The sequence below is a fragment of the Dipodomys merriami genome, unplaced genomic scaffold, assembly GCF_024711535.1.
Source record: "Dipodomys merriami isolate MVZ:Mamm:240054 unplaced genomic scaffold, mDipMer1.0.p SCAF_8, whole genome shotgun sequence".
In the NCBI taxonomy this organism is placed as follows: domain Eukaryota; kingdom Metazoa; phylum Chordata; class Mammalia; order Rodentia; family Heteromyidae; genus Dipodomys; species Dipodomys merriami.
Window position 1 is genome coordinate 49,719,331 of NW_027206401.1, and position 18,020 is coordinate 49,737,350.

At 40.9% G+C, this 18,020-nt stretch overlaps 1 protein-coding gene across 2 annotated transcripts in view; it reads right to left on the reverse strand.

The window, feature by feature from the left end:
- Nucleotides 1-1,083: 1,083 nt before the first annotated feature.
- Nucleotides 1,084-18,020, reverse strand: part of Cfap206 (cilia and flagella associated protein 206) — a 48,010-nt gene continuing 31,073 nt past the window's right edge. For both annotated transcript variants that reach the window (XM_070010925.1, XM_070010924.1), the window contains exons 11-13: nucleotides 16,075-16,268; nucleotides 5,486-5,629; nucleotides 1,084-1,500 (exon numbers count right to left, since the gene is read on the reverse strand). In XM_070010925.1, coding sequence (XP_069867026.1) covers nucleotides 1,270-1,500; nucleotides 5,486-5,629; nucleotides 16,075-16,268 — 569 coding nt within the window. In that variant the 3' untranslated portion in view covers nucleotides 1,084-1,269. The remainder of the gene's footprint in view (nucleotides 1,501-5,485; nucleotides 5,630-16,074; nucleotides 16,269-18,020) is intronic.

The window sequence follows — 18,020 nt, forward strand, 5'->3', positions numbered from 1 at the left end:
TGAGTTTTGGCAACGCAGTGCCACAGCTCTGTGACTGTGTTGTTACATTCACTCTAGGTTGATACTCTAACACTTGAGCCATGCCTTCACTTCTAACCTTTTGCTGGTTTTTTGGAGTAAGTCTCTCAGGTTTATCTGCCTGGACTGGCTTTAAATCATGATTCTCAGATCTTACCTCCTTGTGTAGCTAGAATTATAGGCATAAACCACTGGTGCTCAGGAAAAAATGTTTTACATTTTTAGAATTTATTATTAAATGGGACTTTAGAAATAAAATCTTCTAGTGATGATAATCTAGTACCATATTCCCTCAATGGCTCACAATGTCAATCTTGATGCTGCAAAATTTTCTTTTTTTGTGCCAGCCCTTGGGCTTGATCTCAGGACCGGGGCACTCTTCCTGAGTTTTTTTAGCTCAAGGCTGGCACTCTACTACTCGAGCCACAGCTCTACATCCAGCTATTTTGATAGTTAATTGGAAATGAGAGTCTCCCATGCTTTCCTGTCTGGGCTGGCTTGGAACTGCGAGGCTCAGATCTCAGCCTCCTGGGTATCTAGGATTACAGGCATGAGCCACTGGTGCCCAACTTAAACTTTTAGTGTTTTAATATTAAGTAAGACTTTAGAAATAAAGAAAGGAAGGAAGAAAGAAAAAGAAAGAAAGAAAGAAAGAAAGGAAAGAAAGAAAGAAAGAAAGAAAAGAAAGAAAGAATGAATGAATGTAGCTTAGTGGTAGAGTGCTTGCCTAGCATGCATGAAGCTCTAGGTTCAATTCTTCAGTACTACATAAACAGAAATAGCTGGAAGTGGTGCTGTGGCTCAAGTGGTAGATTGAGCAAAAGATGCTCAGGTAGGCCCTGAGTTCAAGCCCCAGGACTGGCAAAAAAAAAAAAAAAATAGAAGAAAAAAGCAAGCAAGCAAGCAAGCGAGCGAGCAAGCAAGCAAGCAAGGGAGCAAGCGAGCGAGTCTTCTAGTGATAATGTTACAATATATTACACCTCAATGGCACCATAATGTCAATTTTTATCCCACAAAACTTTTTCTAAAGAGAAGTCAAAAGACAAATGGACATCATTTTGCTTGTCAGTTTTAATTTTCAATGAAGCAATGGTCTCTAGAAATTAACTTGCAGTTTTTCATAGCAGTTCGACAGAATATGGGAAACACATATTCACACAAGCAGGGAATGCTTATGAATTAGAAGTACAAGTAAGTACTTGTCCTTGAATCCCATATCCTGGAGGAGGGATATCTGCACAAATGCTGAGTCTAGGTTTCATCCACAGCTCGAGTGAGGTTGACCTTGACCCCGTAGGTGGTTTTGCTTTTCCCTCCGCGAAGACCCGCTATGTAAATCTGGGGCCTGGGCACGCCAGTGCTGTTCTCCCTCAAGGTCTGTGTACTTGCCTCCTTGGAAGGGTACACCTGTGAGTAATTATCTCTTCTCATGTGACTAAGATTAGTTTGTACCGAGTGAGTCATTTTCTGACGCAAATTAGCCTAAGGAAAGAAAACGGAAGCAATGTTTCTCTAAAGAACAAATCATATAAAATATTATTAAGGGGGAGAAGGGGAGATGGGGGAAGATGGGAGGTGAGGGATGGGAAGTGGAAACAAAGGAGGAGGCAACAATGCTTGATAAGAAATGTACTCATTACCTTGCTCATGTAATTGTAACCCCTCTGTATGGTATTTTCACAATAAAAATACTTATTAATAAAAAAATATTAGTGAGGAAGTGGTGCCGTGGCTCAAGAGGTAGAGCTCTAGCCTTGAGTTGAAGCACTCAGGGACAGCACCCAGGCCCAGAGTTCAAGCCCCACAACTGACCCCCCCCCAAAAAAGGGTGAGACCCTCTCTGAAAAACAGACTAAAGGCAAAAAGGGCTGGGGAATATGCCGCCCCCCAATTTTTTGTATCCCTTATTAAGTAGGGAAACACATAGAATGTTGAAGATGAATCCAAAGAAGGAAAACACCAGATTCAGAGTTTCAGTGAATTCATACCTTGAGATTCATACAAGCTTGGGTTTTTCCACTATACTAGATTGCCTTATTTTGTGCAATACTAGGTTTGAACTCAGGACCTTGCATTTACTAGGCAAGCACTTTACCTCCTGAGCCATACCCCCAACCTATTTGGTCTAGTTAATTCCAGATAAGGTGTTGTGTTTATTTGGTTAGGGCCAGCCTCAGAAAGAAATCATCCTACTTAGGCCTCTAGTAGCTTGGATTATAGGCCCAGCTTGTGGGGTGAGCTGGGGGGTCTCATCTGGGCTAGCTTCAAACTATGATCTTTCAGATGTTCATCTCCCAAGTAGCTGAGATTACAAGTGGGCAATACCCTATCAAGGCTTACTTTTGTTTGTATGTATGTATGTATGTATGATTAAATTTGTAGTACTGGGGACTGAACCCAGGACTTCACACATGCTAGGCAAAAGTTCTGCCACTTGAGTCACAAATCCAACCCTTTTATTTTTATCTCCTGAATAGACTGGCCTCAAACTTGTCATCTTCCTGTCTATGCCTTCCGAGTAGCTGGAATTACCAGCCTCTACCACCACAGAATATTGTTTTTAAGACAACCATGTATGATTTCTATTGTCTTTATAAAATAGACATTTCCCTACATTTTTAATATGAGACTGATGTTTTCAGTTTATAGTTACTCTTAATTTTTCTTACTCTGTGGATTAATTAACATGAGATTACACAGATTACGTGGGCTCTTTAAACTTTTTTTTTTTTTATCATCATGGAAGAGCAAATGAAAAGGGCGACTCAGGGATGGTTCTAAGTGGTAGGAAGCCTTCTCTGACTTCATTTCTACCCCTTACCAAGAAGTAGGACGCGTTTCAGCCTCTCAGTGTCCTTTGCTAGACTATTCATCCTTCAAGGAGGAGGCGGTGTGTAATGAATGTGCGATGAACTGGAGGTTGAGTGGACAGAAAATGCTGGGAGGCGCCAGGGGCCGCCGCCCGCCCTCCCACCGCCCCAGAGCTGCGATCCGGGGCTCTCCGCCGCGGTCCAGGACACTCTGCATCTCCAATCAACCAGCAAGGAGCTGGAAGCGGAGGTGTGTTCCACGCGACAGAGCAAGCGCCGAGAGCGGGAGCGCCCAGCCCTGAGCCCAGGCCCCGGGACCAGCCCAGGCCCAGCTCGGAAAAACGATGCAACTGCGGGGTGTGGGCTCCACAGAAGACGGACGGGAGAGCGCGCGCGACGGTCCGCGGTGCGCAGGGCCCCGGGCAACGCGGAACCAGCGGGGCGAGGCCTCGGAAGGCGGAAGTGAGCGGGAGCCTATCGGAGGCTGTTATGCAAATGTGGCGAAGAGACCTCCGAAGCCGGCTCCCGCGGCTGGCCCGCCCGCCGCTGTGGTTGCTCTGGTTTGGTTTGACTTCCCGTTTTCCCACTTCCTGTCGCGGGGGCCGGGAGCTCCCTCTTGCACTCCCACCCGTGGCTGCACGTGGGCTCAAGGCTGGCCCGCTGCTTGACCACACTCCACTTCCAGCCTCCTCTTTTCTTTCTCTCTCTGTCATCTATTGGAGGTAAAGAGTCTCACAGACTCTCCTGGCTTTGGATTGTGACTCTCAGACGTCGGCCTCCTGAGTAGCTAGGATTACGGACGAGGGCCCATTTGATTTCATTTTACTTAGGCTATGAATGTTTGCTGTCTAAAATGACAAGGTACTACAAAATGGGGCAAGTGAGTTGAACAGGGTTGGAGGGTTTTCAAAGGGCTTTAAGGGTGGGCACCACATGTTAAAGTTTTAAGAACTGAAAGGCAAGAGATCCTGGTGTCTATACAGAAGATGGGGCAGTCCGGGCAGCGTAGTACAAGCCTGTAATCCCAGCACTTGGGAGAAACTCAGGATGTGCTTGAACTCAGAACCTTGCATGCTTGCTTAGATTTTTCACTTAGATTAGCTCTAAGTTTTAAAACTGTTAGATAATTGTCATTGTTCTCCTTCCTGGTGTAATAAATAGCCGGCCCCCAATAATCAGACTGGGCCCCGTGGCCCAGACTGCTGGAGGGGGCAGGGCATCAAGAGAGGAGGCTCACCAGAGGGGGCGGGCATCGAGAGGCTGATATAACCCCCCATGGTCTTGCCATGCCTCCGAAGGGCGGGGCATGCTGCCAAAAGGGGGCCGTGGCTGCTCCTGGAGTGGGTGTGGCGTCAAGCAGGGTGGGAAAGCCTGCCTGAGTACAACAGAGCAGGCCTGAGGAGGGCAGGGGAGCCTGGAGAGGCCACTTGGGACCTTCTTCTAGAGAGGCCTGTGGAGAGGCACCTCACGGAACAGGGCAGGGCAGGCCTGTGGAGAGTGGAGAGGCCTGCAGAGGACGAGGAGGGGAAGAAAAGGAAAAGCCTTCCCCTTTGGAGCTTTGGAGGTCTGAGGTTTGGAGGTTTGCAGACCCACTGATTGGTAGTTTGCAAACTGACTAATAAAGGTTGGGGCTGCCTCCTGGAGGCTTGGAGGTGGAGGCTGCTCCTGGTTCTAGGTATCTAGCTCAGGACAAGGTAGTTAGAGGCCCCCTTTCTGGTGTAAATAGTGTAAATACATTTGTTATCTTGAACCGTGCCTCGATAGATTGTCTCTTTTGAGGTCATAAGTCTGGCTTGCATCACTGAAGAATAATTCTGTAATAGGACTTGTCAAATTTTACCATCTTAGTTTACTCTAAGGTTCTATAACTCCCATTTTGTTTTTGTGACTCCATCTTAAAGGACTGCAAACCCATCCTTGAGACTAGCTCCTTACAGTTTGACATTTTAAAGATATATGTAACCATTGTTCTGTTTCTAGGTAACAAACATAGTAACAGATTATGGAAATGATTATAGTAATGGATTATAGAAATGATCATAGTAGCATCATGGTAACAGACATGTTGTCCCAGGTCATAACTGCTTACAGTATTGTTTTCGCTCACTCATCCTTGCTTACAGCATTGTTTTAGCTTCTGTAACCATTAGGGACTTTCCACCCCTAAGCAAATAAGGGGGATGGGCTTTCTGCCATAAAAGAGGCCATGAGACCAGGCTTGGCACTGCCTTTCTGGGGGCACCCAACTGTCCAGTGTAGTCCAGGCAGGTAATAAACACTTTCTATTGGCTGTATTTAGTTGTTTCCCGGTGGTCCTCCCCCCAGCAGTTCCATACTTCTGTACTCCTATCTATGCTTAAATTTTTTTTTTTTTTCTGTTTTTGGTACTGGGTCTTGAACTTAGAGCCTGGATACTATACTTTAGCTTTCTAATTCAAGGATGGCATTCTACCACTTGAGCCATAACTCCACTTCCTTAAAATTAGTCTTAAAAAAATAAAATTAGTCTTACAAGGTTAAGATGCACATTATAAATTATGCTTATTTTTATGTTAGCAAAGAGCTGTGTGTAATTGTTTCTTAAGTAAGTACCAACAATGAACAACATATTAAAATTCCCCAATCAAGTGATAAATTTAGCAAGCCCTGCTACAAACCAGTTTTATGGCTTTTCTTCTTAGTTCCCACTCATTCCACTCGTAGGACTGCACGATGTTGGGTGGCAATATGTGGGTATCGGTCTGTGTGCTGCTTTCACACTTGGTGATTGGCTTTATGTAATGCTTGTCAACATCTCTCATCTAAAAACAAGAGTTTTGTAATTAGTTCTTGGAAAGTATAAAACACTAAGTTGACTTGAGCACTAGTGCCTCACGCCTGTAACTGGTTTTCAAGGAAGCCAGCCTGGCCAGGAACATCCTCACGCCTGTAACTGATTTTCAAGGAAGCCAGCCTGGCCAGGAACATCCATTAGACTCATGTCCAATTAACCACCAAAAGCCAAAAATGGAGCTGTAGCTCAAGTGGTACAGAACTAGCCTTGAGCACAATAGCTCAGGGACAGTGCCCAGGCCTGGAGTTCAAGTCCCAGGATTGACACAAAAACAAAAAACCTAATAGGTTGGGCACTTAGTTACTCAGAAGAATGAGATCTGAAGATACTAATTCAAAGCCAGCATAGGCAGTCCAAAAGACTGTTTTTTTAATTTATTTAAATTGTGAAAATACCGTACAGAGGGGTTACAATTACATGGGCAAGGCAATGAGTACATTTCTTACCAAGCTTTGTTGCCACCTTTGTTTTCCCTTCCCATCCCTTCCCATCTCCCACTGCCCCAAAAGACTTATCTCCATCAAAAAGTTGGAAGCAAAGGTGTGACTCAAGTGGTAGAGTGCCAGCCTTGAGTGAAAAAGCTAAGGCCCTGAGTTCTGGCACAAGTTCATGCCCAAATACTGGCACAAGCACATATAAAGAATAAAACACAATACACAGATAATCAAAAGACTAGAAAAACAAGAATTCTTGACTATAGAATATACTTATAAATAAGCTCATAATAAGTTTATAATTAGTAAGCTCAGCATTCATTTTTCCTTACAGCCTGGCTTTTTGTGTGATTCTTTGAATTGGAGGAGGAGTATTATGAAGGCAAGAATATGCCTCTTTCTTCCAGATCCTCAAATGTCCCTGCCCATTTTCCACAATCAGTTACATAACTTGTTGGAAGTAGTTAGAAAGTTAAAATGGCCACTATCATATATATATATATATATATATATATATATATATATATATATACACACACACACACAAATATATATATATATATAATATATGTATAGATATCTCACATCAGTTTAAACCCTCATTAAAATATATCTTGAACTTAAACTTATGCACAGACAGCATATTACCCAAGGTTTTCAGTTTTTGGTTGCTTTTTGTTTGCAGTGGGATATCCTGATTTTCTGCTGAGATGCCCAGCATGAAGGATTTAGGGGTTCCAGACTAAATAAGCCACACCTGAGCTATAGTTGACATTGCTGGAGCAGTTGACATGAGGTGGAGGAAGAAGAGGGCACTAACTGCTCTCCCCAAATCAAGCACAGGGAATCATTTGAGACATAGGGCATAATTTCTTTTATATACTCCAGCTTGCTTAGATTTTTCGTCCAACGCTGACACGCTACCACTTGAGCCATCCCTCCACTTGTCTTTCTGCTGGTTAATTGGAGATAAGAGTCTTTCCAAACTAAAAGCCTCAAGTGGCTAGGATTACAGACATGAGCTATTGGTGCTGGCTTAAAAGTATCTTGTGATTTAGTCCATTTGATAAAAGCATACTGACAGATAATTAACAGTACTGTAAACATTCTACAACTTAGTTCCAATGCAACCTCAATTCACTATTTTGTGATTATTCATGGCCAGAGTTAATTATTAAGTTAAAATAAAAACTGTAATGATGCTTTTTTTTCAACTCAAGTAGTATCATTTTGTTTTGAATGTCTTAAGATCTTCATGATCTTTAATTTCATAAATGTAATTGACTTTGGCCATTTAAAATATGACATTTCAGGTATCTTCCTTTTTTTTTTTTTTTTGCTAGTCCTGAACTCAGGGCCTGGGCACTGTCCCTGAGCTTCTTCTGCTCAAGGCTAGCACTCTACCACTTGAGCCACAGTGCCACTTCTGCTTTTTCTGTTTATGTGGTACTGAGGAATTGAACCCAGGGATTCATGCATGCTAGGCACGCACTCTACCACTAAGCCACATTCCCAACCCCATTTTTCAGATGTCTTCCTGAACCAATACTTCTACAGTGATCTTCTGACATATTCCTTAATTTAGGAGCTAAGAGAATGGGAAAATGAGCCCCACAGACCAAATTCCTCCTCCAAAAGCTATATGGCTGACAAAAGATTATCATTATTGCCACCAAAACCTTAAGCTACCATCAGTATTTATCTCCTGGACTATAGCAACTGCTATAACGAGGATGTATTCATTTATTTCAGAAGCTAAGATCTGAGGATCATGGTTTGAAACCAGCATAGGCAGGAAATGTCAGTGAGACTCTAATAAACTGCGCAGAAAAAGCCAGAAGTGGTACTATCACTCAAGTGGTAGAGGCTAGCTTTGAGTACAAATAGGTGCAGGGCTTTGTCCCAGGTCCTGAGTTCAAGCCCCAGGACCAGCTTTAAAAAAATCAATAGCATTGGGGCAGGGAAGGTGGCTCAGTGGTAGAGCGCTTGCCTGGCATGCTTGAGGTCCTGGGTTCGATTCCTCAGCACCACATAAGCAAAAGAAAAAAAGCCGGAAGTGGCGCTGTGGCTCAAGTGGTAGAGCACTAGCCTTGAGCTGAAGAGCTGAGGGACAGCGCCCAGGCCCCCCCCCAAAAAAAATCAATAGCATTTAAAACTAACAATGAATATAACATAGAGTCTTCTAGAAATAAAATTACCAAAAGATATTCAAGTCATTTCTAAGGAAAAAGAAACATATAAAACTGTATTGAAGTTCTGAATAGGGAGAATCAGTGTTGTGAATATGTCAGTTCTTCTCTTATTTATCTACATATATGCAAGGTGTTTTCAACATGAATTCCTTCGAGAGTTTTTGTGCAACTTGACAATATACTTCTCAACTTCATATGAAGCTAAACATCGGATCTAGTCAAGACTTTGTAGAGAAAGAAATGAGGGGGAACCTCCTCTACCAATTATCAAGGCTTACTACAGACAGCATTCTGGAGGTTTCTTAAAAAGCCAAACATAGATCTTTCTCATGACTCAGCCATACCACTCACTCCTGGGCATCTACCCAGAACATCGCAAGTCAGGATATCATAAAGACACTTATACATCCATGTTTATTGCTGCACTATTCATCATAGCCAAGCTATGGAAACAGCCCAGATGTTCTATAATAGATGAGTGGATCCAAAAAATATGATACCTATACACAATAGAATTTTACATAGAAAGAATATTGTGTCATTTACAGGGAATTGAATGGACAAATGTTAAGTGAGGTAAGCCAAATTCAGACACACAAATGACACATTTTCTCTCATATACAGAAGCTAGATCTAAAATACACCAGGTTATGATAAATTATACAAGACTCTAGGCATCCACACACAGTGAGACCAAAGGAGGATAATCTTAGGGGAGAAAAACAAAGGCACAATACGTATATGCCTCTGATCATCTAATAGTTACCCAGATGAACTCGAGGAAATGGAAATAAGAGGTATTTCTTTGTTATTGGTTTCTCTTTTTTATATTGTTGGTTATTTTCTGTCTTTGGGAGGGTAAGGAGGGCATAGAAATGGAGGGACAAAAAGTGAATAAATGCAGCAGTGGTACTCACTAGACACTATGTTGAAAATGAACTATACAACTTATGGATGGGTATGGGAGGGAAAAACTGGGAGAGAGTGAGGGAAGGGGTGACACTGTACAAAAATAAACTGTAACCCCTCTGTATATCACCTTTGTAATACCATTTTTAAAAAGTATATATACAAAAGAAGACACTTATTTCAAAACTTCAATAAGTATCCATTTAGGCATTGTTTTAAAATTAAGTAAACAAAACAGAGCTCCAGAATGAGGCTTTATTCATTTATAAGAATCAGTAGATTAGTAGGGAAACAAAAACCCTTTAGATCAATGGTCTAGGAAAACATTTCTACAAATAGAAAAAATTAGTATTGTATCTTTGTAACTAACCAGCACAAACATCAAATTCAAATGGATTAAAGATGCCAATATGAAAAGTAAACCTATATTTTAAAAGATAATGTATTAGGGCATTTGTAATTTCAGGATCAAATAGGATTTTTTTTTTTTTTTTTTTGTCAGTCATGGGGCCTGAATTCTGGGCCTGGGCGCAGACCCTCAGCTCTTCAGCTCAAGGCTAGCGCTCTACCACTTGAGCCATAGCACCACTTCCAGCTTTTTCTGCTTATGTGGTGCTGAGGAATTGAACCCAGGGCCTCATGCATGTAAAGCAAGCACTCTACCACTGAGCCACCTTCCCAGCACCCAGTAGGATTTCTAAAGACATAAAATGTTTAAATCATAAAAGAATCATAAACTGTATATAAAAACTAAAGACTTTTTAATATATCAAAAAATATCAGGAAAGGGTTGTGGGCATGCATGGCTCAAGTGGTAAAGAACCTATCTTACACCTCAGTAGTGTGAAGAAAAACAAAACAAAACACAAAGGCAGGCAAGGAGAGTACATGCTTATAATCCCAGCATCCTTGAAGCTGAGGAGGGAAGATCTCAAGTTTAAGGCTATATTGTCAGATCCCAGTTTCAAAAAAACAAAGAAGATAAAGTAAACTACAAACTGAGAAAAAGCATCTGTAAAACTTAGAAAATAATTAATCTCCAAAACATTTAAAAAAAACAAACAAACAGGGGCTGGGAAGGTGGCTCAGTGGTAGATCGCTTGCCTTGCATGCATGAGGCCCTAGGTTTGATTCCCCAGCACCACATAAGCAAAAAGAAAAAATGCTGGAAGTGGCACTGTGGCTCAAGGGGTAGAGCGCTAGCCTTGAGCTAAAGAGCTGAGAGACAGCGCCCAGGCCCAGAGTTCAGGCCCCACGATCGGAACCCCCCCCTCAGTTCTCCAAAATGCTAAGAAGAAAATCAACTAATAAAAAATGAACACAACACAGGCATTTTACAGAAATATACTGTTTACAAATACACACATAAATGGCAAAGAAAGGGACAAGGACTGAGTAACACAAAATCCACAAATGTTACGGGAAGACAAAGAAAACCGGCAACATTGTTTTCTTGTAGACTTGGTACTTACTTACAATTCTAATTATTTTAGTATATTGATATATTTTATATCCCTTTTGGTATATATTATAATAGTTATAAGTTGGACACTGGTGACTAATGCCTGTAATCCTAGCTACTTAGGAAGCTGAGATCTAAAGATCACAGTTCAAAGCCAGCATAGGCAAGAAAATCAGTGATACTCTTGTCTCCAGTTAATCACCAAAAATGCCAGAAGAGGAGCTGTGGCTAAAGTGGTGGAGCATTAGCCATGACAAAAATAAATCTCAAGGACAGTGCTCAGGCCCTGAGTTTAAGCCCTAGGCCAGACATACACACAGACACAGACACAGACACACAGACACAGACAGACAGACACACACACACATACACACACACACAGAGTTATAGTCAAGTACTGGTGACTCATGCCTTTAATTCCTAGCTACTCAGCAGACTGAGATCTGAGGATTATGTTTTAAAGTCAGCCTGAGCAGGAAAGTCAATGGACTCATCTCCAATTATTCAATAAAAAACTGGAAATAGAGCTTTGTTCAAATAATAGAGTGCTAGCCTTGAGCAAAATACTCAGGGACAGTGCCCAGGCATGAGTTCAAGTCCCAGAACTACCACACACACACACACACACACACACACACACACACACACACACACACACACACACACACACACACACACAAAGTTATTGAGAAGGGTGTATTTCTACACCGTGTAAAAAAAGAAAAAGCTATTATTGGGTAGGTTTTTTTTGTTTGTTTGTTTTGGTCAGTCATGGGGTTTGAACTCTGGGCTTTGACACTCAGCTCATCAGCTCAAGGCTAGCACTCTACCACCTTCCCAGCCATCTTCCCTCACCTAGTTTTTATTTTTAGCCTTTAATTTTACTTAGTCAGAATTGCTACATAATTGTGTTGTATGTTTGCGTGTGTGTATGCACACATGCACTTGCACATGCACAATAACTGGAGCTTGAACTCAGGGCCTGGGTGCTCCCCCTTAGTTTTTATTTGCTCAAAGCTAGAACTCTACCACTTGGGTCACAGTTCCACTTTAAGATTTTGGCTGTCTAGTTATAGATAAAAGTCTCTCAATTTGCCATCATGGTCTCAGGACTCAGTCTTCTAAGTAGTTAAAATGATAGACACAACTCTCCAACACCTTGCTGATAAATAATTTTTGAAAAATGGAAAGACCTGGAAAAAGTATATTAAGTGAAGTATGTCAGACCCAGAGAAACATAGATTACATGGTCTCCCTCATTTCTGGTAGCTAGAATGGGCCTATAAATATACAAGTAAACACACTGGATGGTAAGCAAGGGGTCACATATGAATTAACTGCAATGTAATAGACTCTATGGAGAGTGCAAATAGTATAATGCTTTAAAAAGACTAAGTCAAAGCCCAACAAAATAAGTAACAGGAAATGGGTACTTAAAAGTGGAGAGGGTGCAGAGGGGAGAGGCGCAGAAGGATGAAAGGGAAAGGGAGAATGCAGGCAAGAATTCATTGTATGTACCACAGACTTGAGAAGTGTACCACACACTTTGACTTGGGTCAAAGGGGGTGAAGATGTTGAAGTGGTGACACAGTTCAAGATGCATTGTACACATAAACTGCTTTGTTAAATTGCAAAAATCCAATACTAAGGAAAGGAGTGGGTGAGAATATTGATTGGGGTGACAATGATCAAGATGCACTGCACTCATAAACTGCTTTAGTGAATCTAACTCCTTCATACAACTACTTAAAGATAATAAAGCTTTTTTAAATAAAGAAAACAAAAACATCTCAGTCAGAGCTGGTGGCTCATACCTATAATACTAACTACTCAAGGGACTGAGATCTGATGATTGTAGTTCAAAGCCATCCTGGGCAGGAAAGTCTGTGAGACTCTTACCTCTAATCAATCAACAACCAGCAGAAAACCAGAAATGGACCTGTGGTTTAAGTGGTAGCACAGGCCACAAAGTCAAGGCTCAGGACTGGCAAAAACAACAACAGCAACAGCAACCACAAAAAAACAAAACCCACTGTTTTCTGTTAAAGAATAAAATATCACTAAGTGGTGAAGTTTTATAACTGATGTAATAACAATAGGAAATATAGAAGTAAAGGGTATATTGTGAAGAAACTTTATTACATAATAACTTACAAATTCATCTACATATTAGTTTACTAGTTTAATACAATTCCAGTTGAAATCCCATATGATTTGGGAACAACATAGTCAATTTGTTAAGAAACTTCCATAGATCTAGGGCCCTAGATTCAACCAACTGAAGAACACAAATATTTTTGTAGAATAAGTATACGCTGAACATGTAAAGGCTTTTTTCTTGTTGTCAGTCCTTAAATAATATAACAACCATTTTCATAGTATTTACATTGTATTAGGTAGTTCAAGTAATGTAGAGATGATTTAAGTATGTGTGAGAATATGTGTAGGTCATTTGAAAAGCTCTTCCATTTTATATAAAGGACTTATGCAGCCTCAGATTCTGGCATGCAATGAATGTCCTGAAACACAACCTCTACAGACAACAAGGAACAACTGCATTACAAAGCAACGGCAATTACAACAGAGCAACATCACCACAGAGACACAAAGAGAGACCAATAGAACAGATTAGAGAACTGTTAAAACTGTTAGTATACTTGACATGCATCATATTCTGGGAAAAACGTACACTATTCAGTAAATTATGTTAGGAAAACTGGCTTACTATATAAAAAGACATAAAATTAGAATACCTTATAATATTGAGAGCTCCAGGCAAGTACAAGGCTCTGATAAGTTAAAAAATCCCAGTACCAAGAAAGAAAAAAGAAAAGAAAGAAGGAAGGGAAGAAGGAAGGGGATGTTGAATTTCACTATCAGAAAACTACATACTATAAAAAAATGACAAATATTGTCAAACATTATAAACCCAGGTGTGTGCCAGCAGTTATGGATAATCACTTTGAGAGTAACCTATCATTTAAGGCAAAGACTGTAAGCCTACGATTTTGCCCACACACAAAAGGACACTAAAAGACAACGTTCATGTCTTGTCACAGCAGAAGGAAGCCAGAAGGCTCTGCAGAATGGCTTGATTTGAAAGATAAAGTACATACTATCAGATCACCTAAGCACAATCTCACAACAGTGCCAACTGCGCTGTCCAAGGTCCTGACCACCGCAGTTCCTTACTACACCATCCCTACACCCTAGGTCAGGTCCCTTTCCCCCATGTTCTAAGAATGCCCTCCGTGCCTCTCTGTGGTGAGCAGGTCAGTACAATTACCGCTTGACTCCCTGCAGGTTGGCTTAGTGGTACCAAAACCCATTGACTTCATAGTTTAAACACACACACACACACACACACACACACACACACACACACACACATGCACGCACACACACACAGAAGTGTGGCTCAATTAGGAGAATGCCAGCCAATGAATGAAAGTGTCAGGTACCAAGTTCAAGACCCAGCATCAGACCAAAAACAAACAAACAAAAAAACCAGCAATAATCATTTTAAACTACATATTTCAAAATGATGTTTAGAGTTCAAAGGGAGGAACTCACCCAGATGCCCTACAATAGATGAGTAGATAAAAAGAAAATATGGTAGCTATACAAAATGGAATTTTACATAGTCATTAGAATAATATTACACCATTTGCAGGGAAATGTATTGACCTAGAAAAAATCATTAAGTGAGGTAAACTAAGCTCTTATGCAAAAGCTAGATCTAAAAGACACTGGAGCATGACAAATTATATAAGATTCTAGGCATTCACAGACAGTGAGACTAAAGAAGCATACTGTTAGGGGAGAAACACACAGGTGCTATGTGCCTCTGATCATATAAAATAATATTTATCAAAAGAATTCCATGGAAATAAGAGGTATTATTTGTTATTGTTATTGTTTTCTGTTCCTTTTGTCTTATTTATTCATTTATCTGTCTTTGGGAGAGTAAAGGGGGCACATAAATGGAGGGACAAAGAGTGAACAAATGCAGCAGTGGTACTCACTAGACCTTATGTTGAAAATGACCTATACAACTTGTGGGTTGGGACTGGAGGGAAAAACTGGGAGAGAGCAAGGGAAGGGGTGACATTGTCCAAAAAGAAATGTACTTTCCGGGCGCTGGTGGCTCATGCCTATAATCCTACCTACTCAGGAGGCTAAGATCTGAAGATTGCAGTTCAAAACCAGCTTGGGCAGGAAAGTCTGTGAGACTCTTATCTCCAATAAACTCCCAGGAAACTGGAAGTGGCTCTGTGGCTCAAGTGGTAGAGTGCTCACCTTGAGCTGAAGAGCTGAAGTACAGTGCCCAGGCCCAGAGTTCAAGTCCCACGACCAACAAAAAAAGAAAAAAGAAAGAAAGAAAGAAAGAAAGAAAGAAAAGAAAGAAAAGAAAGAAAGAAAGAAAGAAATTAAGAAAGAAAGAAAAGAAAGAAAGAAAGAAAGAAAGAAGAAAGAAAGGGAAAAAAGAAATGTACTGACTTATGTAACTGTAACCCCTCTGTACATCACCTTTATAATAACAATTTTTAAAAATTAAAAAAGAGAAGAACTCAATGAAAAGAGAGACACCATACCCAACTAAAAGTGAGGGCTGACTGTGAGAGACAGGAGGAGGACAGAGCCTGTGGACCTGACTGAGGCAGGACCTGTCTGTGTTCTCACTAACTCCCATGCTAGGAATCATGCCTGGCACACAGTAGGTCCATTACTACACATTCGATAGGTGAACTAAGAACAGGGCACAGATGTATACTAAACATGCCTTTGGTCTACTCCCTGGCCTTTCCATGTGCTCAGTTGCTTTCTAACTCCATGTTATCTGTGCTAAGTGAGCTTCTTTAATTTTAGATAAATACTATAGTTTTGGTTATTTGGATCCAAAAATATTGTACTTTCAATTATTTAAATAAACAAAGCCTTTATCCTAGATGTTTTGTCTTTGATGCATCAGTTTGATTTCAAATGTTGTTTTCATTAAACTTTGTAGATTCATTTATCATGGTTTCATCTTCAGATGTGAATCTCTTCCCAACAATTATAAAGCTCCTCCTCTAACCTTTTTTCTGTCTGTACTTGGGAAGCATTCTACAGAATATAATCTTTTTTTTTCTGGTACTGGTACTAGTCTTGACCTCAGGACCTGGTCTCTGTCCCTTAGTTTTTTCAGTTAGGGCTGGCGCTCTACCAATTGAACCTTCACTCTGTGGTTAATTGGAGATAAGAGTCTCATGGATGTTCTGGCCAATGCCGGCTTCAAAACATTATGCTCTGAACTTAGTCCTGAGTAGCTAGGATTGCAGGTGTGAGCCACCAATGCCTGGTTTTAGAATATAACTTTTGAACAAACTACACTTTTAAATGTGATATACTCTTAAAAAGCATTGAGCTTGCTTACCTGTGAATATGGAATGAGGGTTTCAAACTGCTGGTGAAGTTCCAGTAGCTGGATTAACTCTGCATTCTTCTTGGCCTTTTCTTTAATTAAATTAATAAAGTTTTCAGGATTGTCTGCAAATAAGCATGCAGCCTCTTTGGTATTGAAAGTGTAATAGTTATCTTTGTATTTTAAAATTCCAATTGCTGGGTTTCCTGAAGGAACAACAATTGAATTAGGTATGAGACAGTATTACTACTAACTACTAACTACTACTACCACCACTAATTTTGGTGGTAGAGCATCCCACCCAGCCCAAGTATGTGATTCTGTTTATCACAACCCACAGAACCATTCCTTTACACTCCTGGCTTAGGGTATTTGTTGTTTAAGGAGTGTGTGTGTGTGTGTGTGTGTAGGTGCATGTGTGTTTGTGTGTACGTGTCTAGATGGGCTCACACATAGAGCCTTGGTCATGCTAAGCAAGTGCTTTACCACTAAGCTATATCCCAGTGCACATACTCTGCTTTCAATACATCAATTATATTTTTATTTTGCTAACATATCAGTTTCTAGTTATATATCTATATCTATTATTAAATGGTAGATTTGAAGGTTATATTAAATTAATTATATTTTTAGATTTTTATTATATTTTGGTAGTACTGGAATTTGAATTCAGGGTTTCACACTCACTATGCAGGTGCCACCTGAGCCACACCTCCATCCTTTTTTTTCCACTCTGGTTATTTCTGAGAGAGCATCTTGCTTTTTTGTTGTTGTTTTTAGTTATGGGGCTTGAACTCTGGGCCCAGGCGCTGTCCCTCAGTTCTTCAGCTCAAGGCTAGTGCTCTACCACTTGAGCCACAGTGCCACTTCTGGTTTTCTGGTGGTTTATTGGAGATAAGAGTCTCACGGACTTTCCTGCCCAGGCTGGCTTTGAACTGCGATCCTCAGATCTCAGCATCCTGTGTAGCTAGGATTATAGGCGTGAGCCACCAGCGCCCTGTGTGAACATTTTGCTTGGCCCTAACTGGCCTGGGCTACAGTCTCCTAACTGTACTTCCTGCTACAGCTTGGATGGCAAGCCTGGGCTACCAATCCAGCCTTTTCTATTGAGTTGGGGGTATCACAAACTTTTTTGCCTAGTCTGATCTCAAGTTATAATCCTACTATATCTACCACCTAAGTAGCTAGAATTACAGTCATGAGCCACCATGCCCGGCTTAGATATTTTTAGTTTTATAAAAATATTCCCCATTCAGCTGGGTGCTGGTGGCTCACGCCTGTAATCCTAGCATTCAGGAGAGACTGAGATCTCTGGATGGTGGTTCAAAGCCAGCCGGGGAAGGAAAGCCTGCGAGACTCTTATCTCCAATAAACCACTCACAAAACCAAAGTGGTGCTGTGGCTCAAGTGGTAGAACACTAGCTTTGAGCTGAAGAGCTGAGGGACAGCCCCAGGCCCAGAGTTTAAGCTCCACCACTGACAAAACAAAAAAACAAAAACAAAAAAACCCCTCCCCATTCTCCAAATAAAAGATGTTAAAGACCCTTTTTGAAAAGCCATTTATTCAGCCAGGCACCAGTGACTCACGCCTGTTATCCTATCTACTCAGGAGGCTGAGATATGAGGATCACAGTTCAAAGCCAGCCCAGGCAGGAAAGTGTGTGAGACTCTTATCTCCAATTAACTACCAGAAAACTGGAAGTGGCACTGTAGCTCAAATGGTAGAGCACTTGGCTTGAGCTGAAGAGCTTAGGTATAATGCCCAGAGGCCCAGAGTTCAAGGCCCATGACTGACCAAGAAAAAAGAAAAAGAAAAAGAAAGCCACTTATTCATTTGGAAGATTTTTTTTTTCCCAATCTACTTAAACTACTTACTAAGGGAGTTATTAAAAAAAAAACTCTAGTAAAAACTACAAAAGTGGGACATCTTTTCCAAAATGCAACTTAGCATGTTATAA